Here is a 27,836-nt window from a genome sequence, read left to right on the forward strand (position 1 = left end):
GAAATGGGCAAAGAAATATCTGTTCATAATTTGAAAATGTTTTCATTAAAAACCCCTCAGTAATCCAATCTATTTCTCAGACTCATAAGTATGCCTAAAAGATGAGCTAACACAAGTCTTTGTACTATAAAGCACAACGAACGTGTACCTGAATGATGATTTACTGCAAAGGTTCTCAGAGACTATGAGTCCTTGTCTGGGTGCTCTGATTGGGCCTGACAGCAGTGCCTCAGGCTCACAGGTAGTCCATTAATTTGAAGTTGAGATACAGGAGGTTGCATAAGGCAGACCTTTGATAAGCTAACACCTTCCAGACTTTAGCAGGGCCCAGCACAGAACTTTTAGGACTCTTCCACTCTATGTGGCAATGTATGTGGGCATGCAAGAACATGTCATATTTCAAGTATATTGAGCAATGATATCAGAAATAGGTCTGTCCCTAGTCTAATGAGCATACTGCTTTCTCACCCAAATGTGTGTGTGTGTGTGTGTGTGTTTATATATATAAATGTATATAAATTAAAAAGATTTATTAGCAGATAGTAGAGCATCACTCTCCCTCTACACTGACATCCAGCATCACATGGTGACTCACAATGCCCACTAAATATCAACAACGGTAGTAATGGCACATTCAGAAGCTCCGTATAGTGGCAAAAAAATTCTGTCTTGTCATTAAGCACTAGTCTGGTTTGAGTGAGAGGGAATGTTAATAAGTAGCTTAATAATTAGAGTGAATGATAATTAAGTGAGAAATTAAATACAATGTTCTGGCACCCTCTGTAGATCACACTGTATGCAGTTTTGTCTTTTTTTGTTTGTTTTACAAACATTTTTTAGATCAGAACCATCAGACACATATTGTCATAGTTGGACTATGTTTGACTAGTGTGACGTAGTGTGACTGACAACATGTAGAAAAATCACGTGTAAAAAGGCAATAACTTGAAACCCTGGAGTAATGAGTAACACTATGGACTGAAAGAGGAACTAGAGCGAATACGGAAGGTTAACACCAAGGTTGTCCCAGTGCTGACAGACAACTGTGCCTATGAGTTGGATGAGTAGCTCCAACAAATCCCAGGAATTACAACACTGACCTCAGTTCAGAAGATTACAATCCTAGGAAAAGCTGAAAAAAAAAACCCCACTGCCACTCCCAAACTTCCAAACGTCTAGTAGAAGGACCAGGTGGGATGTTAAAAAAAAAAAAGATGACCATCCACAGGAAGGGTGAAACAGAGATTTTTATAGTGTGTGTGTGTGTGTGTGTGTGTGTGTGTGTGTGTGTGTGTGTGTGTGTGTGTGTGTGTGTGTGTGTAGGTAAACCAAAGAACCATACTGCATGCATAAATGACTCGCGTTCCAAATCATCTGTCAGAGTCTTTCCTTTACTTACTCAACCAGAGGCCAGCAGTGTATTTAACACGACCAAATACAAACTCCAAAACCACTCAGTTAATTATAACCACTTTTTAAAAATGCATTTTATGCAGACTTTCCCACTTTCAGCAGAGGAAAAAGTTAAAAGTAACTTTGCAAATGACTGCTGTGGCAGTTTGCCAAAGTACATAAGAGGTCAGAGGAAAGAAAACTCAGAGCTGAGTGAGACACAGGATGCGAGAAGGGGGTGGAGAAAGAGAGGTAGAGAGGGAAAGAGAGATATAGAGGGGGGGAGACAGAGAGCGAGAGAGACTGAGAGAAGGGTAGAGAGAGATATAGAGGGAGGGAGAGAGAGAGCGGGGTAGAGAGATGGAGGGAGAGAGAGAGAGAGAGAGAGAGAGAGAGAGAGAGAGAGAGAGAGATATGAAGGAAGCACAAGGGAATGAAATGGCTTACCTTGGCACTGCTGTCTGAATGGCGCCGAGCAGAGAGCTGGAGCTGTGTCATCCACACCTGTCGCTCACACAAGTCACAAGCTGCTCACACACACAACACATATAGCAGCATTATCGTTATAACCAACATGTACTTACTGTATATCTAGGGCAAGGCAATGATACCAACACTAAATATATCACTGTAAGTATATAATAAAAAATACATCCCAAATGTTAGTGAAATGGTTACTGAAACATTAAGTGCTATATTTGTGCCATATATCTGTTATCCATTTATTAAAAGGACATAACATCCCCACTTATGATACTGGAAATACACAATAAAGGCTGTCACAAAATGCTCCCCTTGCCACTAGTCACGTGGCACGGCCTGCCGCATGTAGTGGGGGTCATATTGTCTTGTTTGTAACCATGCCCGCCGTGATAGTACACACCTGTGCATGGTTTAATGTTGTGTGTGTCTGTGTGTATTTAAACCCCTGTTGGTGTGTGCATCAGTGTTGGTCATTGTTCGTGTCGCCTTGCTAATGGTCACCTTGTTCACCGATTACGTTATGTGTGAGTGCCACCTTTGTCTGTGTTATATGTCAATAAATGTCTGTCTCTGTCGAGGGATTCTATACGTTCTGCTCCTTGCCCTGCGGCACTCGGGCTGTTACAGAATGACCAACCACCACAGGATGCCAACTCCTTCGGCCACAAACAGATTTCCCATGGGGATGGACATAAGAACATCCCAAGCTGCTACTGGGATTCCCGGATGTTGGGGAGAGGACCGCAACTGGCGTTTGTGGTCACTCCAGAGTGAGGAGGGAAACGCCCCCTGGAATTTCTTGGGGGGGCCTGGGGCTACCGAGCCAGGAGGAAGGAGAGCTCCACAGGGACCAACAAGAAGATGGTTTGGTGGAGCCGGCTAGGTCCCTGGCTGGCGAGCAAGCAGCCCAGGTCTCTTCCGTGGACACATCAGGAGTACTGGATGGGTCCGCCCATAGCCCAGGAGGTGGACTGCCTCTGGGGTGCTCCTAACGTGGCTGGCAAAGGGAGGACCGTTAAGGGGAGTAGCCAGGAGCCAGGGCGGACGTGACTCCCTGCGTGTCCAGTAGGGCCAAGGACACACCTCCAGCAATTACGCTTTCAGTGGGCCCTGTGTCAAGGCACCTTTTTGTGTGTGTCTATAGGCGCATCTGTTTGTTTTTGTGCACACCCACAGTGTGCAATGTTATGTGCAGGATGGGTCCCTCTGAGGAGGTTGCTGCCGCTGCAAGCCGTGGCCGTGCCTTCGGAGCAGTGGACCCACCATGGACCATACCAGACTTCCTTGGGAGAGGCATGGACTCTGCCTTTCCCCCTCATATGGAGAGCTCTCCCTCATTGGTGGCTACCAGGCCACCTTGTGTTGGGTGGGCACCTGGCATTGCTGTGCTGTGTCTGTATGTGTCTACAAAGGTTACAAAGGCAAAGCAAATGCACACTAAACACACACAATGAATTTCCAGCATCTAGATGACAGTAAGACATTTAATCTCACATGAAATGCAAAACAACAGATTACAAGTTAACCTGGGGTCAGACCAGACAAGTGTGAAAGAAGAGAAACAGCACCTGAAGATTGTCACTGCTGTGGGAATGAATGCCCCCTCCCCAACCTCCCTTCCTAGAAAGATTTTCATATTGCATCATGTCATATCGCAATGCCATTGTCCTGCAATACATCCATCCATTGCTTTAGTTATGCACGGGTGCTTTGTCATCTTACAGAGTTAACTGAACGGCTGCAACAACGCAGAGCAACCGAGTGCAACAATCACAATGCATTCAATGCAACATCTCGAGAATGAGGGGGAAATACATATGATGGAATAAAAGTGGGGCCTGCCTGAATTGTCAGAAAGAGAAAGGGTGGGGGCATCAGAGAAGAAAGAGCTGAGAGAAAGAGGGAGAACAAAGGACTGCCCCAGAGAGCAGTACTGATAAAAGGAGGCACTGCTTAGAAGAAATAAAACGTCTTAAAGAACACTAGCACGGCAGTGAGAAAATGAGTGACAGCAGGCACAGAAACCTGATCTGAGCATTAAGATATAAGAAGCATAGAAGAGTAATGTAACACTGCCAGGGCAAATGGGAAAGTGCACTGCAGAGCATTAGAGAGGGATCAGATAGAGTCATATTGAGGAGAAAATAAGGCATTTATTCCTTTACCTCTAAGCTTGAAGAGCTGACCATTAGAAGCATAGACGGTGAACATGAAGGGAAACTCATCACTTGGGGTTACCAAAGAGCCAATCAGAGGCAGGGACCCTCGTGGCTTCTGGTCCTTACTCTGCTCATTTATGAAGTACTGCAACTGGCCTAGGTTGGGATCCAGCACAAAATACCTGCAGCAGGTGAGAGTACAAGGGAGTACAAGCGCTACATGATGAGCACTTCAAAAATCAAAACTTCACAAAAACTGGAATAAGTTGAATAAATTAGACAGGCGTTCCTCTTGCATCTGTTGAAAGCATCTGATACTGTGTGTGCGTGTGTGTGTGTGTGTGTGTGTGTGTGTGTGTGTGTGTGTGTGTGTGTGTGTGTGTGTGTGTGTGTGTGTGTGTGTGTTATTGTCTTTCTTCCTTAATTTCCCTTTAACTGTGCACTATTCCACCTCCTATCCCTCTCTGGCCAATCAGGAATAGCTGAGATTTACTTTACACCTCATAAGACCAAGGAGAGTAACACAGAACCACCCAAATTGTTCTATTAATAAACCATTAAATAAATATACTACAATCATACTTAATATTTAAAAAAAAATAAACACAGTAAAATACTGCAAAAGTAGAAAACTTGTCCGAAATGCAATGGAGAGGAACCTGAACTGAGTTGACATGTCATAATGTGTTCAAGGTCACTCACATCAGAGGAGACCACTGAGAGGCTGTTTTCTGGCCTACAATATGTATGCACTGTGATTGGATGACTGTGTATGTATATTTGAGTTAACAAATTACAGAGTCATTACCACACCAGGTTAGCTCCATCCTTTTCTATTACCGCTCACTACATCTCTTCGTTTTCAAGTGGACGCAGTTAAGTCCACGCACGTGCTCACATCCTTTATTCTACCTGCATCTAGTGCAAGGGTAAACGTATGGGGCGTTGGGGAGATCATTTCACTGAGCGTAAAACTTGCTGCCCTTAGAGCTCTTTACGTGGCTGTCTGCTCTCCCTATCGATCGCAAGGCAAGCCAGCAGGGAGCAGAGAACATTAAGGGGGTGAGGGATTTCCTCTCACAGATGAGTCATAGTCTCTCCCAGATGGAAGGGACGTAACTAGGACTGCGCTGCATTCACTCATGCAGTATGCAGGTCCATGAAATCCCAACACAAACCAGCCAACCATTCACTACAAATGAGATCTTATAGGCTTCCATATGCATCTGCATGTATGTCCAGTATTTATCTACTGTCAAAATTAGTTCACTGTACACCCGATTGTAATCAGATTATTCATCACAGAGCTTGCATTTTTAATTATTTCAAGGGGCTGATCGATTCGTAAATTATCGACATAAACAGCAAGCACATAAGAAACAGAATAACAATTATTCATTAATAATATGTATAAGGCTGTGCAATGTGCTACCTAAAACTAGAAACAGTTTTCAGTCACGAACGTGTGTATTCTGTTTGAATACAGAGAAATGTATATAGACTATAAAACAGTCAGTAATAAAATAAGAATAATATTAGTCGAATGTTCACCATGTGAATTGAAACACAAACTGGAAATAAAAACAGGATACCCTGTTTGAAAGTTAAGTCAGTTAATAGGTTGAGACCTAGTCACAGAAAACAGTGTGCTACCTGTTTTGCCAGCCTTGCAATAAATTCGTGTATTTTTTCAGTACTCCCTCCAAATGCCTCTTCTGGGTTTGGGATGGGCCGCCGCAGCTGACCGATGCCCCTCCGACTCGCGAAGATGTTCCAGATCCAGGGCTGTGCGAGCCGCTTCTTTCCGGTCTCCGAGTGGGAGTCCCCCAATCTACTGAAACGTTTCGCTTATTGGTCCTAGAATGCGACACGCTGGATGTCTTTTCCATTATTTTAAGCCCAGTTATACGAGGAGACGTCTGAGCACAATTTTTTTTCAAGAAAAAAAGAAACATAGATATGTTAAAAGAAAATGCTATTGCCAAACATATCCGTCGTGTCGAATGAACTGTTTTGCTTGCTGCGTTGGACCGTCACTGGGTTAACATGGTAATTCTACTGGAATCACTGTAGCGTAATCTACGGTCACTCCCTCGTCTCCGCTAGCAGGAATACCCCGTAGCCTGCCTTCGAGTGCATACACAGAGGCGATGCGTGGCAATTTCGATGCTAGCCATGTATTCTGAATAAATCTGAAATAAAGTTTAAAATAAAATAGGCTTCTTAATATGTTCAGGGGAAATAAAGTCTAACAAACCAGCATATTTTGAATTAACACTTAAAGCGTTCCAACTGGTTATTGTGTTCCAGCTGGAATAAATCTTTTGTTAAAAAATGAAAACAAAAATGTAAAAAGTATATATATATATATATATATATATATATATATATATATATATATATATATATATATATATATATATATATATATATATATATATATATATGCGTGTGTGTGTGTGTGCGTGTGTGTGTGTGTGTGTGTGTGTGTGTGTGTGTGTGTGTGTGTGTGTTTTCTAGACGGATTTGTTCCTGGGATCATTATTTGATTATTATTGGAACCACTTTTGCCTTCTTCCACATCCAGCTCTACTCTCAGCCCTGGTATTTCTCGAACTTTTCGTGTACTTTGTTGTTTCTCAAATGTTTATAGACGTTTCTTTAAGTGACCGTTATGCTCACTTCACACTCTAGAGGGCAGTATCACGCCATTCTCAGGCAGTTGTTCCCCTTCATAGCATGTTTTGTGTAGCTTTTCCTCTTAAAGAGTTGGAAGCTATAAAACTCGTGATATATGCTGCTCTGATAGACTATAGTCTTATACATCAACATCTATATAGCTGACGAGCACTGTAACGATGTCTTTATATGATTTCTTTATTGAGTCGATGTTCAAAATAAAGTACTATATAGTGGTCAATTTCTAAAGAATAGTTTTGACCACGGAAACAAAACTGCCAGAATTTTAAAGAATCGGACAATGCAAAGTGAGAGCGCAAAGCGGAATAAGGAATATTGGATATAGTATAAATAAACAATAAAAACAATCAAACATTGAACCAAGGTTATGTTGTTTGGATGCACAGCAGTCCAATAGAAGACCCTACACAACCTAAAATCTAACTAGAGACCAATTTAAAAAAATAAAAAAAAAAATACACTCGATTAACTGCTTAAACATGATAACCTTAAAAAAGCGTTCTCCATGTCAAGAATAGTTATGTCAGAGATATGAAGGTTTTAAGATGCCCTACTTACTCTAGATTGAAGAACCCATTGTATAACAACTACTTTGTTATTTCTTGAAAGGGTGTGAAAATGCTAAATGAGATTATATATAGACAGTTATATGAATGAAGAAAATAAATATATAGACAATCAAATGCATACTTACACAAATGATGTAAGAACTACAATTCCCATAGTCTTTCTGTTCCGCTATCACTGGCTGACGCAACTAAAAGTGGCCGAACACGTTAATTCTCACTGCCTCCTCCAGAAACTAAACGGTTTAGTGCTTTTAGTGGCTACCTCCATATATTTTTTTCCAGTTAGTATTTGCTATGACTGCACCGCTGAAAGTATGTATCATAGGGTCAGGGAACTGGTAAGTAACGTTCGCCCGCATCGAAACGGTCACCTGGTGTCTAGCTAGCTGTACCACACTGGTAACACAGAGTTTAATCTTAGTAATAGCTATCTTAACTTTCGTTAGCTTTGGAAAGCATGCGCCTTCGTCTTTTGTGTCAGTTGAGGAAATACTAACCTGTATTGATGATGATTAGATGATTATTGTTTTTGTTGTGTTTTTACTCTGTCAGTTTGATACGAAGCCCATTCTTTCAACAATAATTATTGCAGTAAACCTTGACTTAATGTAAGCCAAAAGCAGATATTCAGCATAACACTAATTAGCATGTCTTGTATGAATACAACATTAAGTTTACACAAAATAAAAGATAGTAGCTAATAAACTTGCAGTTGTGTTAAAGCGCATTTATCTGTTCCTGCTCAGGGGTTCTGCAATTGCAAGGATCATTGGTAACAATGCAGAGAAACTCCATCGGTTTGCCACTACAGTTAAGATGTGGGTATATGAGGAGAATGTAAATGGTAGGAAGCTTACTGACATCATTAACACAGAGCACGAGAACGTCAAATACCTTCCAGGTTACAAACTTCCAGAAAATGTGGTAAGAACACAATGTTTGTTCGTTGGTATTTTACACTTTTAAATATTTGTCCCATAATAAGCTTGTTATTTTTTAAAATTATTTTGCACTCAGATTAAATGATTCCTTTTTCGTTGAGAAGTGCTGATCGATACGAAGCAATAGGATATAGCAGTATTAAGGAGTGGCTAACACTCTTAACGGTACTCTACATGTAGTGGGTGTATTATGTATTAAGGAGCATCTAACACTCTTAATGACACTGTGTCTGTAGGTTGCAGTGCCTCAGTTGCAGGTTGCTGCAGAAGGAGCAGACTTGCTGGTCTTTGTGGTCCCACACCAGTTTATTCGAAAGCTGTGTGATCAATTGATGGGATGTGTTTCTGAAAATGCCCGTGGAATTACTCTTATTAAGGTAAAGAGCACATTGAAAACATTATTCTTTGTTAGGACAGTTTTAGTGGAACTGAAAGACTAATTATGTCTGCTTTACTAGACATAGAAAACAGAAAGTAATTTTCAGGTTTGATGGTTTATAGGTTGAGCTGTTTCCTCTGCATTCTAATCAGTATAATGCAGATTCTTTATACCAAAATAAGATTGCTGGCCTTGTATATTCTGGACATTTTGGCACAAGGTGTTTCCCTAGTTGAGTGGCCAGACAGCAAGCCCTTCCACTGAATTAAAAAAACACTTTTCCTTAAATTTACAATGCATCAAAATGACCATAAAATGAGTATTAGAATCGATTGTCATAACTCACCAAAACTGTCATAGCATTGCAAATGAATTTATTGAGGCTTAAATACCTGAAAAAAAACTATAAAATTTTGGCAACCTGTTTAAGATTTCCCATAATAACAAATATACATAAAATTCACAGGTCTGAGCTCCATTCTTTAATTTTACTGATACTTTTTGTATGAAAAATAAATTGTGAATACCTTAAAAATTGCGAATACCTTAACATAAAGGTTGAGTGCATGCATCTGTAACTTTGGAACAAATATGAACTTCTCTGAACAGTCCTTTTCAATATTATTGTTGTATTTTCCATGTTTGTTTCACTTTCCCCTCTATGCTACGCTTATGACATTTCACCCACAGTGTCAGCCTAGGAATGGCATGGGAGGATGTGGCTCTGGATGTTCAGGGTTCACTGGGAGTAGGCCTACACTGTGTACTAGCATAACTCACGAGTCAAGCAGAGCCTTCTGGCTGACTGTCAAATTACTCCTCTTATTCTATGTTGATTTTCTTAGTGCCAGCGTCTCTCTGTCTGGTATTGCTATCTCATGCCTGTGCTTACATTTGTATGCCACTTGTGCTGTTCTGTTGGTGGACCAATCGCATTCTGTTATAGGTTGACCTTGCTACTGTATATTTTCAGGTTTATGATTTCTGCCTTTATTGTCTCTAGTTAATTATATATCTTTTTTTCCAGTTCTCATTTTTGTTTTCTACTTTCAAGCTTTATGATTTTATTGTTGGTATTCCTTCTTTTTTTCCATGAGTAATTAGGCTGAAAGCTCCTCCAGATGTTCAGAACAGCTGAAGTTTCTTACTGTACTCTCTGCTGGGACAAATGTCTAGAGCAATAAAAAATGAACATATGATGGACTTTTCCATGTGTTGTTCCTCTTCAGGGCATTGATGAGGGGCCTGAGGGATTGAGACTCATCTCTGACATTATCAGAGAGAAGATGGGCATTGATGTCAGTGTCCTCATGGGGGCCAACATTGCTAATGAGGTGGCTGCTGAGAAATTCTGTGAAACCACTATTGGTAAGAGCAAAACCCATCCAGTTTCCCTTTTGAAAGAATAGCAACAAGAAGTGTTAGTTTGAACATACTACAAAGGAGAGAAATGTAACTGATCTGTGCTGGGCAATGTTATTTGTACTGATCTGCAGGGAGTAAGGTCTTCGAAAATGGCCTGCTTTTTAAGCAGCTTCTGCAGACCCCTAACTTCCGGATCACTGTCGTAGATGATGCTGACACAGTGGAGTTGTGTGGCGCTCTGAAAGTAAGTAGCACACTTGTCTCATTGGAGAGACAGCTCTAATCAAACAGGCCTCTAACAGCAGAGCAGTCCAACTTGTCTTATACTGTGTATTGTGACTTATACTGCTGAACAACTCATTCAAATGCTCCAGTTTTGATAGGTTTAATAGTAAAGCTGAAAGGTTGTATTTTAATAACATAGTCATATTGTTCTTTTAATTCTAAAGTACAAATCTACATTTTAAAAATAACATCTATATGGAGCCTCTTCTAGATATGTTATTTTAAGGTCTTAAATCTGTCACTTTCTTCCCATGCACTTTCATGACCAATTGTGTTATTACATTGTAGACTTTTCTTCTATTTTTAAAACCCCTTCAATGTTGCTTTGCCAGAACATTGTTGCAGTGGGTGCCGGCTTCTGCGATGGCCTACAGTGTGGAGACAATACCAAGGCGGCGGTTATCCGACTGGGACTGATGGAGATGATTGCTTTTGCTAAACTCTTCAGTAAAGACAACTCTGTGTCCTCCGCAACCTTCCTGGAGAGCTGTGGTGTGGCCGACCTCATCACTACCTGCTATGGTGGTCGCAACCGCCGTGTGGCGGAGGCCTTCGTCAAGACCGGCAAGGTCAGATGCTGCATTTGAGCATTTCTGGGGTTACCTCTGTAGAATATTGATTTTCAGGTAATGTAATCCCAGCAGACTACATTTACATTTATGGCATTTAGCAAAGGCTCTTATCCAGAGTGACTTACAAATGTGCTTTGTCATTTACTCATAGAATACATCTTAGCCAGTAAGATGGCTAAGTTGGATTCCAAGAGATTCTAAGAGGTTGGATTCCAATATACCAATGAACTAGAATACTGTAGAAATACTGGGATCAATGCTGATGCCTAGAAATACAAAATACATAAGGTCTATCTTGGACAATAAGTACAGTAAACAAGAAGTACTATAGTTTGTTCCAATTCGTAAACTATTATTTCTTGTCTTGGGGTCCTGAATTGTTTTGGTGCTTGTGCTGATCCTTCGATTAATGAATGATATTGTGACATTGTATTTTCTTAGAGCATTGAGGAGCTTGAGCGAGAGATGCTGAATGGCCAAAAGCTTCAGGGGCCACAGACCTCTGCTGAAGTTTACCACATCCTCAAACAGAAAGGCTTAGTGGAAAAGTGAGTGGATCACTTCACCCTGTGATTTTTATTCTTTCATGCAAACAATCTAACTTGTCTTAACTTATGAGCACTGGATATATATCTCGTGTCATCACAATACAGTAACTGTTCTACAACATCTTGTGTCATAGGTTCCCCTTGTTTGTGGCAGTGCATCAGATCTGCTTTGAAGGCAAGCCAGTCCAGGACATGATCACCTGCCTACAGAGTCACCCAGAGCATCTCTGAAAGTCCTGTAGTGATTTGCATTCCCGGTAATCTTCTACAAACAAAGGAAGCTCTGACATTCAACTTATGGGTAGATGTGTCTGTTTCACTCAGTGTTACATGCACTGCATTATTTTACCCAGGCCTCCACCCTTTAGTTTTCAGTTTGGCAAAGTGGAACTCCTGAACCTAAGGTTAGCTTGGGGTCACTTTCACGTTCCGAACAGGCTTGGGAGTGGCTAAATGGGTGTTTTTTGATTCAGCATTACCTTATCAAGTTCCCTAAGTATATGAAGAATACAGAGTTATCCTTTGGATAGAATGTGAAGCCATATGTGATATCTACATCTGTACTGTTACTATGTTTTTAAACTTTTCTCTGTATTGACTGCCCTCTTGTGGAGGATTAATAACTACTATATATAAAAGATGGGAGAGGTTAATTTAAAAAAACAAACAAAACAAAAAACTTTTATTTTACCACTGACAATGGTATGTCATATCGTTTTAATCACCTAACAATGGTGCCCAATGGAGTCCAGCATTGACATGCTATTGAGCAACTGCTGCTCAAAACCAGTGACTGTCATACATTTCTCAAGTACTGCTTAAGGCAGGGCAAGAGGCAGTTCTATGGATCTGCTGCTTGCGTGCTTACTGGTGATGACCTGTTACACAAAACTAAATGACTCTTGGGGACCAGCTGCTTTTTCCCAACCTTCTGGTCAAGTTCTTCATTAGGCAGGTTTAATACGAATGCTCATTTACTATGCTTTGAAATCTCTGTGGAGCCAGCATTGTAATAATTAGTAGTACATTTTTAAACTTTTTGATACTCTTAATACATTTTAAAGAGCCTCAGTTGTACATTTCTTATGCCTTTTTTTTTGTTTAAAAGGGTATGTAGCGAATGCTTGTCAATCTGATTTTTTTTTTTTCCTTCTTTCAGTGTTACTAGATACACTGCTACATACACTACGTACACTTTTTCCAGTTTTCTAATATTGGTTGAGAAGGTCACAAAAGAATCAGAAAACTCTCAGACAGTAACATAGATGATGATGATGATGATTTTTAATATGTTAAAATGTCTTCAAAGTTAAGGTCCAGGGGGGATATCTAAACCCTAGTGTTTGTGATTAGCCTACTTGGAAAAGCTGTAGTGCCCTGATAATTGTCATTATTTCATTACTCTGCTTTGTCAGTGTATACCACCCTCTGTTCAACAGACAGGGTATTATTTAGCTACTTTGCTTTCTATACATTATTAAAACAATCTTTTATGATGGGGAATTTAGTTTGCTTATTTACACTTAAAAAACACCAGTTGTGTTAAAACTGCTCTCAAAATGTAAAACTGAAAGCAAAATAATATTTCATGTTGTAAGGCTTTTCAAAAAGCATTGTACACAAACTGACACATGGTCATATTTTGTCTCCAGAGAAACCAAGATAACTTGGAAAAGGTGTTTTTTTTTTTTTTTTTAAACATACCAATTTTCCCTATATAATGGCTAAATTCACCATCTTTCTGTTATTTTGATTTCAGTGTCCTGTGTCTTAATACACCTTTCCCCTTTTTTATATTGCTCTGTACCTTGCATACAAACTCTGTGATGTAATCTTTTTTTCTCTTAGTGTATTGTGCAGTTTTCTCTCATTTGAGTAAGGTTGGACCACCAAGTGGTCAGAACAGATTTTTACTTTGTGATGACGGCAGATACTACTTAGGAGAGTCAAAGAAACTTGGCACCTAAAATGAATAATACAGGTGCAAATCTTCCTTCTTTGTCCTCTAACCTTTTTGTAACAATGCCATATCAAGCTAGCTAAAGAAAATCCTCTCACTAGTGACTCATTCCATGTTGCCTGTGTGCTTAATGAAGATGTAATTTGCCTTTTATATTGCTTTTGACTGTGTCTTTATGGCATCCTGTATTTTCACCTCTGGAAAAGGTGGGTGCTCTGAAAAGGTATTGTCATTTGTGTAGATAAAAAGTGAAACGTGATGCTTTGGCGATTAAACATCACAGTATTGTCTAGTTCTAGTTTGACTAATGTTTACCTGGAAAAAGCATAATATGCTGAATGTAAATATGTGCATAACACCAATAGTTACAGAAAAATGAAAGTATATTATCAAATGAGTCTAAAACAAGGCCATGTTTTAAGATGGAGAACATGAAATGGGTAGCCACTTATGATCTTGATTTAAAACATTAAAATGACTGTTACAGTGACAGTACAGACAGCACTTTTATAGAAACTATACTTAAATTTATGTCTCGTTTTAGCAGAATAATTTCAGTGCATTTGATTACATTCAATTTATTATAGACAAACCATTTATTATAGACAATCTTGTCTTAAGTGTTTACAATTTGTTCTTTCCATTCCAGTGTTAAAGAACAATAAAACACAATTCCATGCATGTTTCCAAAACTGCCAAAAGTGTCTGGCAAGGATATAACAAAGTATATAACACACTTTGCATAACATGAAACAATGGTAGGCTAAATGATTATGAATATTGCAGTTGTTATTAGGATCCCTATTAGCTTCCACAAAGTGGTCACTAGTCTTCCTGAGGTCCACATATATGTAGGAATTCCCATTTCCATTATCTATGCTTCTGATACTACAAGCTTCCAAGTACCAATAACTAAAGCTGGACAAAAGGTATTAAGTACAAAAAATAAATATAAACATAAAAACTCAGTTGTTGAAATAATATGTCCCGATATTCCACTTTTGTAACTGTAAAAGACAAATCTGAGTAGAAAAAAAGGCTAGTCTCTAAAAGCCTTCATAGTTTATAATGATAAGAATATGTTTTGCAGAATCTTAACAACCTCAAAATAACATTTATCAATAACACTTTATCTGCTGTAATGGTATTAATGTTATACTTTTAGAAACTTGCCCCAGGTCCGGTACAGCTGCTTTGTGAAAGACTGAATGCATCATTCGTCCTCGTCATCATCGCCACCACCAAAGGATAATAAACTTTTGTTTTTCACTTTTACCCCTGACCCCTCTTTCTTCTTCTCTGTAATTTCACTCTTCTTCCTCTTGTCAGAGCTAGCAGTAATACCTCCAAACTTGTCAGAGGAGCGTTTTATGGGTTTCTTAAATATGATTTTCCCATCAGCTTGAGGTTGTTCATCTAGTGGGAAAATGTATATTTTAATAACAATATCTATGCTCGATTAGTAAATGACTACATCAGAGGATTACTCTAGATAACTGTAGGCTTATCCCCTAAACAAAAGCAATATACTATAGCAAAGTACATGCTTGAATCCCGGAGCCTGTTCACCTCACATCAAAGATTCTGGGACACTAAATAGATTAGACAATAATACAGAAAACATGCTAGGACTACCTTCTGCACATTCTGGCATGTAGTCTTGTAACTTTCCCAATACAATTCGCCAAGTATTGTTGCACTGTACACTAGTATTGGGGAACAGTTGCTTATCTGGATTTTTCTGTTATTTATCCTCACTATGTAGCCAACGTTAACCAATATGTAGTTAGATGTAGAGCTACCTTTCTTCCCCACGTTAATTTCTTTCTTTATTTGCATGACCTCTTCTGCGCTTAGGTCACCCTCCTTTAGGACCACCACTTGTGGCCTTTCATCCTCTCGGTCGCTATCGCCGCTGTCATCATCACGCTCCGGCATTTGTTCTCGCTGTAATGACACCTTCACAAATTAATAACTGACCATCACCGCTTTTAAATCGTATTTTTAAGGAAAACGATGCTAGCTCGCTAGCTAACAGGGATAATCGGTAGATTAACCTAGCTAGGTTAGCTATGCTGTGCTAGCTAGGTAATGTTACCTTTGTTTCAACCGTAGGTCCCTCTTTATAACCAACGTCGTTCTTGAATTTCCGCAGAAAAGATGGCTCAGCAGGCTTCACCCATGACACATTACCTTTTTTATTCATTATGTATGGCACAAACCTATACCGTAGTTAATACACATTTGGTGTTCCTTAGACGATAACGCTGTCAACTACAATTTACGATGGTAAACTACCTACGTCATCAACATGCGCGTTTGACAACTCCAGATATCCAACGTTTACTAGGATTAAGCATACCTACTGTTTGGATATTTCACGAAGCAACGAGAGATCGTTTTTTGTTTGAATGTTGCTAGGAAATGCTAAAGACGAGGCTGTAGGGTTTGTGGTTAAATATAAATTCCGCGGGCAATCATACTCGGTTTAACTTTCTAAATAAAGTACCTTTCATCGGTCGAGCGTTCTTGCATGCTCAATGCAGTCTCAATGGAGATAGGTTAGATAACGTTAGCCTGCTAGCTGTGGGCCGACTGGTAACGTAGCTGGCTTGCTACTGAACTGAAATGATGGCAACTGGAATTATTTACGCTTTGCTAGCAGGATTTCTCGGAGCCGTGGCGTCTTCCTCTGCAAAACTGTCACTTGGTGCCAGTTACATCAAAGGGTTGTGTGAAGCGGGTGTGAGAAGATGGACTGTCGAAGGGATTTTGACATCCGAAGTCGACACTACATCTTGTGAATGGGTGAAACTGCAATTTCTCAGTAGTTTTATTATTAGCTATATAATTGAACTATGCTAGCTGCTTAAACCTCTATGGAAGGTGTAATCCATCACTGCTGGAACCCCTATTTAGACGCAACAAGTAATAATCTAATATAATTTCCATTATAGAGAGAGTTTATTTAGAAAATGGTGTTTTCAAAGCGGTATATTTTTGAGGGATTAAATTGAGTGAACTGTAAAAGGTCTTTTCTGAGTGATGATGTTATCCACAGCTCCACATTCCTCTGAGAGTGCTGTGTGGACTCCTGCTGCTTCTCTGCAACACTGTGATGTGGACCTTCTTTGCTAAAGCTCTCAGACACTCTTCTTCTTCTGCTCAGGCTACAGTGACCACTACGGCTTCCAATTTCATATTCTCTGTGAGGCCTCGCTCAGTGCTAAACACAGCAAAAAAGCATATTAAGAATGCAAAGAAAGTCATTTAGGTTAATGCATTCTAGAATGAACACTTATGCTACATCATTTGGTTTTAGAAACAGACCAGAATCTAACAGTACAATATAAAATTATCAGTCTGACAGATGGTTTACCACTTTTTTAGGCATTCTTTGGACATTTGATCTTTGGGGAAAGACACGCCATGTTATGGTGGGTTGGCATCTTCTTAACCTTACTGGGGCTCTTCGTCTTGCACGGATCACCTTCGCGGGACCAGAAATTGGATGTGAAAAAGGGTGAATGAGCCATTAAGTGGATCAGCTATGGAGGAAAATTCACTGTACATTTGGAAAATGCAAATAAATGATTCAATTAGGAAGTTCCTCTGTAGTTCTTCCATACTAACACTAATCCATTGTCTTCATCAGCAGAATATAAAATATCCAGTAACAGGGCTGAAGACCTGTAGTGTGGATCACAGTATTTGTGTTTATATAGTGTATTGTGCTTAGTTATTTTGGTGGGTTTTTTATTTTATGAAACCAAGCATTTGCTGAATGTTTTGTTTTATATTGTGGTATGTACAGAGAAAAGGGTAACACCTCACGTTAAGATTCTCTTAACTAACATTAGTTTGATAACATTAAACATACCATTAATTTAGGAATATTAATCCAAGAATATTGTTAACTAATTAACTTTGTAATTAACTTGTAAACCCTTATGCACTTCCTGGCATCAAAAATTAATAGTGAAGAGGTTATGGAGAACACTTGGAGACAAAAAGGAAAAACAGATTATGTTCCATGAAACTGCAAAATGCTGATGATTTCAATTATATTGTTAAAATTACTAATGGTTTGTTAGACACCTAATCGTGAAAATAGTAAAATAATGTAAAGTGTCACTGATGAAAGAAACAATGGTAGGCTAACTGATTATGAATATTGCTGTTGTTATTTGGATCCCCATTAGCTTCCACAAAGTGGTCACTAGTCTTCGTGAGGTCCACATATGTGTAGGATTTCCCATTTCCATTATCTATGCTTCTGATACTACAAGCTTCCAAGTACCAATAACTAAAGCTGGACAAAAGGTACTAAGTACAAAAAAAAAATCTATAAACTTAAAAACTTAAAAGTTGTTGAAATATGTCCTGATATTCCGCTTTTGTAATTGTAAAAGACAAATCTGAGTAGAAAAAAAGGCTAGTCTCTAAAAGCCTTCATAATTTATAATGATGATAATGTGTTTTGAGTTTCTTGGAAGCTTAACAACATCAAAATAACATTTATCAATAATACTTTATCTGCTGTAATATGGTGTTAGTTATACTTTTAAGAAACTTGCCCCAGGTCCGGTACAGCTGCTTTGTGAAAGACTGAATGCATCATTCGTCCTCGTCATCATCGCCACCACCAAAGGATAATAAACTTTTGTTTTGTACTTTCACCCCTGACCCTGCTTTCTTCTTCTCTGTAATTTCACTCTTCTTTCTCTTGTCAGAGCTAGCAGTAATACCTCCAAACTTGTCAAAGGAGCATTTTATGGGTTTCTTAAATATGATTTTCCCATCAGCTTGAGGTTGTTCATCTAGTGGGAAAATTTATATTTTAATAACAATATCTATGCTCGATTAGTAAATGACTACATCAGAGGATTACTCTAGATAACTAGGTTTATCCCCTAAACATAAGCAATATACTATAGCAAAGTACATGTTTGAATCCCGGAGCCTGTTCACCTCACATCAAAGATTCTGGGACACTAAATAGATTAGACAATAATACAGAAAACATGCTAGGACTACCTTCTGCAAATTCTGGCACGTAGTCTTGTGTAACTTTCCCAATACAATTCGCCAAGTACTGCTGCACTGTACACTTATCCTGTTGTAAGTGTCCCTTCAGTTCATGAAACGTTGGATTTTTCTGTTATTTATCCTCACTATGTAGCCAACGTTAACCAATATGTAGTTAGATGTAGAGCTACCTTTCTTCCCCACGTTAATTTCTTTCTTTATTTGCATGACCTCTTCTGCGCTTAGGTCACCCTCCTTTAGGACCACCACTTGTGGCCTTTCATCCTGTCGGTCGCTATCGCCGCTGTCATCAGCACGCTCCGGCATTTGTTCTCGCTGTAATGACACCTTCACAAATTAATAACTGACCATCACCGCTTTTAAATCGTATTTTTAAGGAAAACGATGCTAGCTCGCTAGCTAACAGGGATAATCGGTAGATTAACCTAGCTAGGTTAGCTATGCTGTGCTAGCTAGGTAATGTTACCTTTGTTTCAACCGTATTCTTAAAATTATTAATGGTTTGTTACTTACACCTAATGCTGTAAATAGTAAAATAATGTAGTGTTACTGATGAAAGAATGTCACCCATTACTTGTATACACAACTCATAAAATGGGAGGACGTACAAGGCTTTAGAGTTTTGAATGGAATGAAAAAGTTATGATCTAGAGAACATGTTGCTGTGATGATGGTTGATCATCTGTTGATAATGTTACTTGTTCTCATTTGAGAACTTCATTATTTTCTGAAGAACCTCCATGTTGTTACATGGTAGGCGGTTGTTTACAGTGCACCTTCAAACAGGACCATTTCATTTAACTCTTAGTACCACAGCATACTGCTTTGGAAAAGCAGTTTAGAAACCCAATTCAAGAACCCCCTTTCAAACCTAATCAGTATTTTGAGTTCAATTTAGGATTGTAGCAGAAATTAAGATCCATTTGGCGTAAACATCCCTTTTTATTAAAACTATGAACTTTTTTTTTTTTTTTGCATTATGTAGTTATATGAAGACACAGCTAGTGTAAAATAATTTAAGGTTTGAAATGATAGTTATTATTCCAAAGAAATGCCATTTCAGAATATGGAAGGTGATGATAAATCCCAAATAACCATTTTAATGTCAGAGCATTTAAATAAAAATCTTTAAATAGGAATGTATCGCTTTCTCTAAAAATATATAGTTGGAGGCAGCTTTATTCTTCCATAAATAGTATTACCATATAGTGTGTGGGTAAAATGTACATTTACTTCAATAGTTATTACTTACACAGTTGTATTTGTTATAATTGAGAGACCACTGCTGTTATACCATCCATGTAATATTGGTCAAATTGGCAATGGTCCAAGTTCTGAGAACTATATACAAAGGAAAAGTTTTTTTGTTTTTTTTGTTTTTTTCTGGTCATCTGATACTGGGATTTAAAAAAGGGACATACAATGGGTTTTTTTGGTTGATGTTTTAAGGCACTGAAAACTGAATACAGTATTTATATTGAGCCAATTTTCTTGATTAAATATTTGAAGGAATATGGCTAGATTTGTGAAGGTTGCAACCTGGATTTATTTTTGTTGTATATACATATATGCTTTTTATAAGTGTTCCCCTTCTGCTTTAAGTTAAAGTAAACGTCCAGTTAAGGTGGTTAAAATCACTATAAAAAAAAGCCTTTTTTTTTCTTGGGAAATGACCAATTGGTTCAGATTTCTGACCAAGAGCTATTGGTGTTTGAGACCATATAAAAGACCACCTAACCATCATGTCAGCACCCATATATCTCAACAAACAGTGAGGCGCAATGAGTGTTTGATTAGGTGTTCAGCCAAAGCAGTATGGTTTTTATCTATTTCAAAAGGTCACTGCCCAGACCAGTCCTAATGGAAGGTTAAGACTGTCAGTCAAGGCGACTGGCCAATAAAAATGTCCATGACTTTCCCAAGACTTCCCATGTGCTTATAGTAAATAAAAATGCTACATCTCAGAAACCGGCACCTTGCATGAATCTGTGGAAGTTTGCATTGTATTTCTGTTCTTGTAGGGGTGGTATAGTGGACTTTGGCCATGGTGGTCTTAGTGCCGTAAAGGAATCTCAATGACATCTTCCTCTATGATTTCACCCTGAGGGGCTTCAGGGATGCTTGTTGAATCATCAGTTCTGCATGAAAGGTCTGTGAAGGGGCTAAGCCAGGCCAGAGACAGAGGACCACCAAATGCTTCCTTCATGCCCTCCCAGCATGGAATCTTCTCCCATCGTGGAATTTCTCCTTTTAGCTTTTCAATACCCTGAAAAGAAAAATCAACAGGACCAAGTTGAAACAAGAGAATACATAGTGATACATTCCATGAATAACTGAACAACAGGCACATTACCAACTGAAATTCCTTTGAACTCAACAAGAAATAAAGGCAGCACAGCATTGATATGAACCAAGTAAAGTAGGAAATGGGAAATAAATTAAAAAATTTTGCCATGCATCCGCAGCTGCCCTGATGAGAGTGGTGGGCCTTAGCCAATGAAACAAAATGGCTTGTTTCACCATACAGACAAATAAAATGCACATGCAGCATGCTTTAATCACTTTTAATGTGCAGTCTGCAAAAAAAGGGGAAAAATATCTAGAGTCTTTGTCAGTGTCAACATTAGCATGACATGCATGGCATGACCAAATTTAACAGCTGCAGTAGAAATGCCTTTTTAACCAGGAGTGATCAAGTCTTACCTCCATCTCACCAATCAGTGACATCACGCTTAATTCAAGATGGCAAATTAATATTACATTTGACGGTTTTACTTTTTAACCACAAACATAGAGGTAAGCATAAAATAGAGTTAAACACAGAGTAGAAAAGAATAGAAATATCTGGTTACTAAGACACAGGGAGAGAAATGATGGAGAGAATCAGCGAGTGATGTGATGCATTAGAATCTTGACTTCTTGACAGCAAGTACTGATAGTATATTAAAATAAAGAAGCGCAGAACACAATGCATCACTTTTAAAAACAATCTTGAAAACCTTTCAAAACCCCCCAGTGGAGAACTTTAGTCCAACTAAAAGTATTTGCAGTTACATTTAAAAGTAGTTCCAAGACTGAATCAATATTTAAAATTCTTCACTTTCTGTTGGTCATAGAAATACCGTTCACATATATAGTTGCAAGAAAAATTTGTTAAATGTATGTGAATAAATAGGTTATTGTGTGGAATAACCTGGATGTTGGCATAAATTACTCTTATTTTGAGCTAAATCAAATAAATAGACACATTTAATTTGCTTAAACTAATAACTGACAAATAAGTGTACTTCTTAACAATACTGAATACATTGTTTGACCATATAAACATTTAAACTCATAACCTTCTATAGCAACAATATCTACCAAACATTTCCTGTTGGTCAGGCTTGCACAAAGGAGTTAGACCATGCCTCCTTTACAAACATATTTTAGCTCATTGTTATTTATCTTCATTCCTGAATAGCTCTCTGAATTGACAAGATGCAGAATTGTTTGGTGATTAGTTTAAGCAGATTGTGTTTGTCTATTATTGTGACATATTTGAAGTAATTAATGCAGATATGTAGTCAGGTTTTTAACATTTAGTTGTGAACCCTAATTCAAAAAGGTTCACAATTTTTTCTTGCATATTTATTGTGCAGGCTACTTAAAATTGGGGGTACTATTGGCTTATTCATAATAAAGCAATCCCCCAATGAAAGTGAGCCCAAATCTGTAAATAGTATCCATCACATTTATGAAACAATAAAACAATCATGATCTACTGATCTACAGTACAATAAATCTAACAAAGGAACTCTTCAGTTTAGAATGATCACCCAGAGGGCAAAAACGTTTCTCACTCATAGCAAGGCCGGTAATGTGTGGTCTCTACCTTCAGGGTTAGTAATGGGTCTTATTTAGTTGCCAACAATAGATTTAAATAAAGTCCAAATACATTAATTTTCTTATGCTCTTCCTCATGTTTCCAAGTATTTTAATGAACCACATGTACCATAGGTGTAGTAAATGGTTAAAAACAATATATTTTTTATTTACATGTTTACATTTATTAAGAATTAATTTTCAGATTAGTCATTTTCTTTTGCCAGTAGTGTCATACAGAATTATCATGATAGCCTGAATGGTTGAAATTGCATTTTATGGCATATTTTAATATCAGATTTTCCATGATTGATTCCAAATGCTCCTGCAATACTGCAAATAGCATTTGCTTGATTCATAAGCCAGTTTACTTTTATTTACGAATGCATCGGTTATTCACCAGTAACAATACTTAGCATTCCATGTCATAAATTTGACTGAATTTCCATTGGTACTTTTAATTGTCAGGAAACAAAATATCTAAGAACTGACTTAAAAAAGGAAAAAAGAAAGAATATACTCACTATAACCTAAATATGTTGGATATATGGATAGAAGTATACATGTACATAACATTATTTAATAACAATCTTATTTGGGTGTGTATGTATATTAAAAACACACACATTCTCTCTCTCTCTCTCTCTCTGTCTTACATAAAACAAGCCTTATTTGTAAATGTAATGCAAGATACACACTGCTCAGTTCAGGATTACAATCACGCTAGAGGATGCTGTTTGGGAGGCAATTTGGCATTAACCAAGTCCACCGATTTTCAGTCTTTGCCTTAAAGCTGGACAAAGAATGGGCCTATTATTCCTGAACTCAGACCACATACTGGTAGGGGTCAGCTTTCCCATGGTCAGGTGTAGAAAACGGGCTAAACCATGCTATTGAGAAGGGGTGTCCAAATACCGCCTTCATGTTCATCCATTTAGTTTTTTTAGCCCATCTTCTCTCTTCCTTTTTCAACTGCTCTATGCCCTAAAAACAAGAGACAACCAAGACTTCAGAGTGTGTGTATAAAAAGAACCAGTGTGCTCCATTCAAGAACTTTAAAGAACTGAAGTTTCCATGCTACGAGAAAAAATGAACATTGAAACTGCCACTCACTGTAACTATCTGTAGAAAGCTCTGAATGGATAGAAAAAAATCTGTAGGAAAAATGGGTAATCCTCCAAGGATGAGTGTAATAACGTTCCTTACACTACTTGTCTTTTCAGAAGACTTGAAGGCAGTGTAACATAACATATATAACATCCAAGGAATGGTGTTAAGTGCAGGCTTATTCTGAGTCAGTGCTCTACTACTCAGTGTGCAAGCTTCCTTTATGTACTGGACCAGTCCTAAGCTTTACCATGTTGAGTGAAAGAAAATCTGAGTTCATATGTAAATGTCGTCTCTGAGTGACTGCTGACATATGCAGTGGGACATGAAAGACACTGCCATGCCTAAATCAGCACCATCACTCAAACATTTTATACATGACATCTGCTCCCAGATACAAACCATACAGAATCTTCTGTGGCAGGGCTGGGATGAAGAGCAGAAGGAAGGGCTCAGGTCACTTACCGTCTCATCTGTACAGATAGAATGGACTTGGGTGCCAAACATCACAGAGGTGAAGATGAGGAAGAGGAGGCCCTCAAAGCACAGGAGGATGAGGAGGATGACAGTTGCTGGAGGTGAGAAAGTACTGCATTCTGGGGTGGGAGGGGAATGATTAGCCACTTAAGACTTAGCAAAGGGTTAAGAAGAGGATGCAATAGTTACTCTTTTTGTAAGGATACTATATTATGTCAAATTCCAAACCACAGTGAGGGTAGTAGTAATAGAAATGTGCTGTTAAAATTGCTGAAAAAGTGATGTTGACGCTGTCCTATTACTGTGAACCATTGTGTCACAAGAAATGTTATGGCGCAATTAAATATTGTTTGTTTTATCTTTGTCAGTATGTTTACTTTGGCCACATTGCACAAAATCAAAGACAAGAGATAATTCTGACACAGAATAAACAATAAAATATCCAAGTCAGAATCAGCTGTTAAATAATGGTATTAGTATGTTTATGTTCAGTAAACTAGCAAATTAGAGCAGTCATCTTAAATCACTAGCTATGGGGACAGTAGCACATTCATGTCATGTATAAAAATAAATAAACCCAACAGAAACAGAAGTAACTATTAAAGTAATCATAGTCCTCTCCTTGTTATGTTCTCTCCTCTATGTTACTAAAGGGGACCCAAGATATCTTTCCAAATTATTAAGTCTTCTAAGGTATTGCTAATAACTACGGCTTTTACTTACTCATCCAATCATCTTCAAAGCAGTACAAAAAATGGAAGACCACCATGATCAAGGCATGTAGAGATATGAGTGCAATGTACATCTGGAACATAGAGAGGATCTCAGGCTTAGATAAGAGCTACAGCTATGCATGTCTAACACAGTCAACAGATGCTGCACATGACTAAACTCCTTACTTCCAATGCCCACAGTTCCATAGTAGCCAAGCTAACACAAAGTGCATATTTTCCACATTCCAGGCATCTGTACAGATTTACTACTTTCATAGTTCACATAAATGTTAAATTATGCTTAAATAACTGGTCCAATGGAAACTAGATTCTACTAGGATTTTTGAATGATCTTGTTAAATCTGACAAATTAATCAATATTGCTATTTATTACCAGATACATTAAAAGTATTATTTTCTTAACATGACAACACCAACACAATATTGTCAAAAGTGTAATATTATAAAGATTATATAAATGTATTAATTGGTTGTGTCTAGGTATTTATGTCTATCCCTGTGTGCTACATACCGTAAAGAGCACAAAATACTTCTGGTTATTTTCACCAACACAGTTGTTGACCCAAGGGCAGTGATGGTCCATCTTTCGAATGCATCGTTTGCAGACACTGATAAAATTAAGGGAGTGCAAACAGAACAGAGAGAGACAGTGAATGAAATAGTTACTGGTCTATTGTTACTGCTTTTGGAGCATACGCATTGTATGAGTGCATTATGTAACAGTATTGCATAAAAACGGACCCTACTCTCCATGACCTGCCTATTTTCACCATTGGGCTAGAAACTAGAATTTCTCATTACATTATTAGGCATGATGACCTTATATAAACACTATACCGGCACACAGTTACAGACTGTAGCATACCTGTTGCCACGCACAGTTTGCTGGCCACCCTCTACCCTGGTCATCACCGACCAGCTTCTGACAATAAAACTACTGCTAGCTGGACCTTTTCAGACACGAAAGTGTCAGTGACATGCGTTTAGCATGGGAGTCAGCGTTGCACTGGTATGAGTTTATCAGGCACTCATGTTTTGCTGGAGCTTCCACACATCAGTGGATATGAATCTGCTCGATCAAGAAGGGTCTCCCAACCAAAAATATCCAGCCACCAATGTGCTTGTTGTCAGAAACTATCCACTATCCATCACAACAGTTACGAGACTATCTCTAGCTGCTCATGTAGCTCACCTAGTAAAGCACTTGGTGCGAGACACCACCAAAGTCATGGTTTTGATTCCCCAGATGTACTAATGCTGTCTACTGATAAACATATGCAAACTGTGCTGGATGAGTGTGTCTACTGTAAATTTAACTACAAGGTGTTTGTTATGCTTGTCTTTCTTACCTGCAGTGGTGAGCTCTGTCAGGCTTGATGCTGCAGCACTTGGGACATTTGTAGACCACCTGACCTGGCTTCAGCTGCAGACTCTCTATATATTCTTTTGTGGCATTTCCTTTTGGCACAGCCCCCTTAAAGCAATTTGAACTTGAGCGTTAAACTCTGATACAGGACTGATAATTATGTGTCTGTTCATACATTTCACTGAATGACAACTTACTGGGTCTGTGCACATGGCTCTGAAATGAGACGCCAAGGCGAGAAAAGCCAGACTGTTGAAGATGGTGCCGTTTACTAAACTGTAGGTGAGGTTCTTGGTGGGAAGTAGCATAACAAACAACACGACAAACTCTGCAAACATGACGAGCAGCCAAGTGATAATGGCACAGACGATGCCACAGGCATCCCGTATGAACCACATAGTATTCTGTCTGTCATGACAGGGAGGATCACACTGCACAGGTTGCAGGCTGGCGACCTGCCTCTCAACGTCCCTGAACCTTGGCACGGGGCTTCTCATCCTATCACAAAGACGCCATGCTGAGGAACAAAATGACAATAAGTTAATCACTGATGCAGTTAATGTCTTTGTAGTTAAAGAAGACTCACTTGACTGAAGGTGGACAATTTCAAAGACAAAAGCTCTTCTAAATGATGATGGACAAAGGTACATGCTTTGGGTTTAGCCTGACAATCTACAGTTCATATAACAGGCAAGATGATAATGACAGCTGGTAATAATGTCAGAAAGTCCTATTTATGACACAGCAGAATAGTTCTTGTAACTGGCCCATAGACTACTGACCACAGGGACCAGGGCAATAATAACAATGTAAAAAAAAAAAACAACAGGTATGGACTTTCGATTATAATCAGAAATTTGCAATATCTTTTGTGTTTTTTTGGTAAACCATTCGTTGCTGACGGGCACAAGGGATGTGTCTAAATGAGGTAATAAAATAAATAAGTAAATTAATTAATTAAATGTCTTTTTTTTTTCTAATGAACTGATTTCAGGCAGAGCTCTATCTAAGAATGTCAGCAAAACAACGTTTATGAAATCCCCTGATTCAGAGTTATAGCTAGATAATTTAGCTCCGAGTTTGCTCTGAAACACGGACACACGCGGAAGCAATGGATCTACACCCCATGCCCTTGTGTTCATAGCTCTGGGCATTTCGAGAAACACGGCCGTAAGATGCCATTCTGATGCTCTTTCGGGCTATGCACCAGTCAGTGTATCACACTATATCAGAAAGAAATTCTGTTGCCAATTTCATACTTTATGGTCCAAATATTTTTAAAATTTCCACTGGAGATAGGATTCTGCTCCACTGAAACAACTAACGCTGATTAGATATATCTTGTCAGAATTACCAAGTCAAAGAAACACATAGCTAGCTATAATAGATCACATTTGGCGAAATTATTTTCTAAGAGATTAGCAGTAACACATTAAACAGGCAAAGTCACTGTTCAAAAATAAAGTAGAACAGAACAATGTTCATATCAAAATGAGGGTCTTGCGAACAGGAATCAATAAGATAAATATATGAGGAAGCTACGAGACAGGCTGCGCTAGCTACCTGGCCCAAGCGATGATTAACTAACTAGCTAGCTACTTACTTTACTGTCGAAAATGCTCCTCACATTTACTCGCCAAAATACAGTTGAAAATACAGAGAGCAAACCGAGACAAAATACAGTATAGTTCAATTCGTTAACATGAGGAAAATCCTATTTAATCGGCTACAAAGAATAGGCTGTTGTGAAAGCTGCATTTTTGCGTATACTCCTCCCTTGGCTGACTGACACTTGAGAAACTCGTGGCCACACCTCCCGTACAAATACGAGCCGCAATCCAGAGGACGACCCACACATCGAAACCGGTTTTTAGAAATTGGCAAGG

At 38.6% G+C, this 27,836-nt stretch overlaps 6 protein-coding genes across 11 annotated transcripts in view; 2 read left to right on the top strand and 4 right to left on the bottom strand.

Annotated features, from left to right (window-relative positions):
• osbpl10b (oxysterol binding protein-like 10b) overlaps nt 1–6,027 on the bottom strand; it is a 33,711-nt gene extending 27,684 nt beyond the window's left edge. For all 4 annotated transcript variants that reach the window (XM_035530481.1, XM_035530480.1, XM_035530479.1 and 1 more), the window contains exons 1-3: nt 5,688–6,027; nt 4,041–4,216; nt 1,840–1,919 (exon numbers count right to left, since the gene is read on the bottom strand). In XM_035530481.1, the coding sequence (XP_035386374.1) occupies nt 1,840–1,919; nt 4,041–4,216; nt 5,688–5,989 (558 nt within the window). In that variant the 5' untranslated portion in view covers nt 5,990–6,027. The remainder of the gene's footprint in view (nt 1–1,839; nt 1,920–4,040; nt 4,217–5,687) is intronic.
• A 1,467-nt stretch (nt 6,028–7,494) lies between these two features.
• Nucleotides 7,495–13,506, top strand: gpd1l (glycerol-3-phosphate dehydrogenase 1 like). Of its 2 annotated transcripts, XM_027019272.2 has the most exons (9): nt 7,495–7,641; nt 7,856–7,911; nt 8,050–8,227; nt 8,481–8,621; nt 9,853–9,991; nt 10,120–10,232; nt 10,606–10,842; nt 11,287–11,393; nt 11,528–13,506. In XM_027019272.2, the coding sequence occupies exons 1-9, from the start codon at nt 7,618–7,620 to the stop codon at nt 11,622–11,624; spliced, it is 1,092 nt and encodes a 363-aa protein (XP_026875073.2). In that variant the 5' UTR covers nt 7,495–7,617; the 3' UTR covers nt 11,625–13,506. The 2 variants fall into 2 exon arrangements, with proteins under 2 accessions (XP_026875073.2, XP_026875074.2); XM_027019273.2 differs by lacking the exon at nt 7,856–7,911.
• A 409-nt stretch (nt 13,507–13,915) lies between these two features.
• On the bottom strand, nt 13,916–15,650 carry kiaa1143 (KIAA1143 ortholog). Its single transcript, XM_027019275.2, has 3 exons — nt 15,452–15,650; nt 15,156–15,300; nt 13,916–14,769 (listed from the first exon to the last, which is right to left on the bottom strand). Exons 1-3 carry the CDS (start codon nt 15,557–15,559, stop codon nt 14,567–14,569), a joined length of 456 nt encoding a protein of 151 aa, XP_026875076.2. The 5' UTR covers nt 15,560–15,650; the 3' UTR covers nt 13,916–14,566.
• Nucleotides 15,651–15,673: 23 nt separating this feature from the next.
• On the top strand, nt 15,674–16,959 carry tmem42a (transmembrane protein 42a). Its single transcript, XM_027019274.2, has 3 exons — nt 15,674–16,161; nt 16,415–16,561; nt 16,744–16,959. Exons 1-3 carry the CDS (start codon nt 15,982–15,984, stop codon nt 16,882–16,884), a joined length of 468 nt encoding a protein of 155 aa, XP_026875075.2. The 5' UTR covers nt 15,674–15,981; the 3' UTR covers nt 16,885–16,959.
• A 133-nt stretch (nt 16,960–17,092) lies between these two features.
• LOC113583125 (uncharacterized protein KIAA1143 homolog) lies at nt 17,093–19,144 on the bottom strand. Its single transcript, XM_035530744.1, has 3 exons — nt 19,139–19,144; nt 18,573–18,717; nt 17,093–18,173 (listed from the first exon to the last, which is right to left on the bottom strand). Exons 1-3 carry the CDS (start codon nt 19,142–19,144, stop codon nt 17,971–17,973), a joined length of 354 nt encoding a protein of 117 aa, XP_035386637.1. The 3' UTR covers nt 17,093–17,970.
• On the bottom strand, nt 18,706–27,753 carry zdhhc3a (zinc finger DHHC-type palmitoyltransferase 3a). Of its 2 annotated transcripts, none has more exons than XM_027019296.2 (7): nt 27,554–27,753; nt 26,148–26,467; nt 25,934–26,058; nt 25,096–25,192; nt 24,574–24,655; nt 23,839–23,969; nt 18,706–20,668 (listed from the first exon to the last, which is right to left on the bottom strand). In XM_027019296.2, the coding sequence occupies exons 2-7, from the start codon at nt 26,445–26,447 to the stop codon at nt 20,456–20,458; spliced, it is 948 nt and encodes a 315-aa protein (XP_026875097.2). In that variant the 5' UTR covers nt 26,448–26,467; nt 27,554–27,753; the 3' UTR covers nt 18,706–20,455. The 2 variants fall into 2 exon arrangements, with proteins under 2 accessions (XP_026875097.2, XP_026875098.2); XM_027019297.2 differs by lacking the exon at nt 18,706–20,668 and adding an exon at nt 22,621–23,250 and having other exon boundaries at nt 27,554–27,752.
• Between the last annotated feature and the right edge of the window lie 83 nt (nt 27,754–27,836).

The sequence above is a fragment of the Electrophorus electricus genome, chromosome 10 (assembly GCF_013358815.1).
Source record: "Electrophorus electricus isolate fEleEle1 chromosome 10, fEleEle1.pri, whole genome shotgun sequence".
Classification (NCBI taxonomy): domain Eukaryota; kingdom Metazoa; phylum Chordata; class Actinopteri; order Gymnotiformes; family Gymnotidae; genus Electrophorus; species Electrophorus electricus.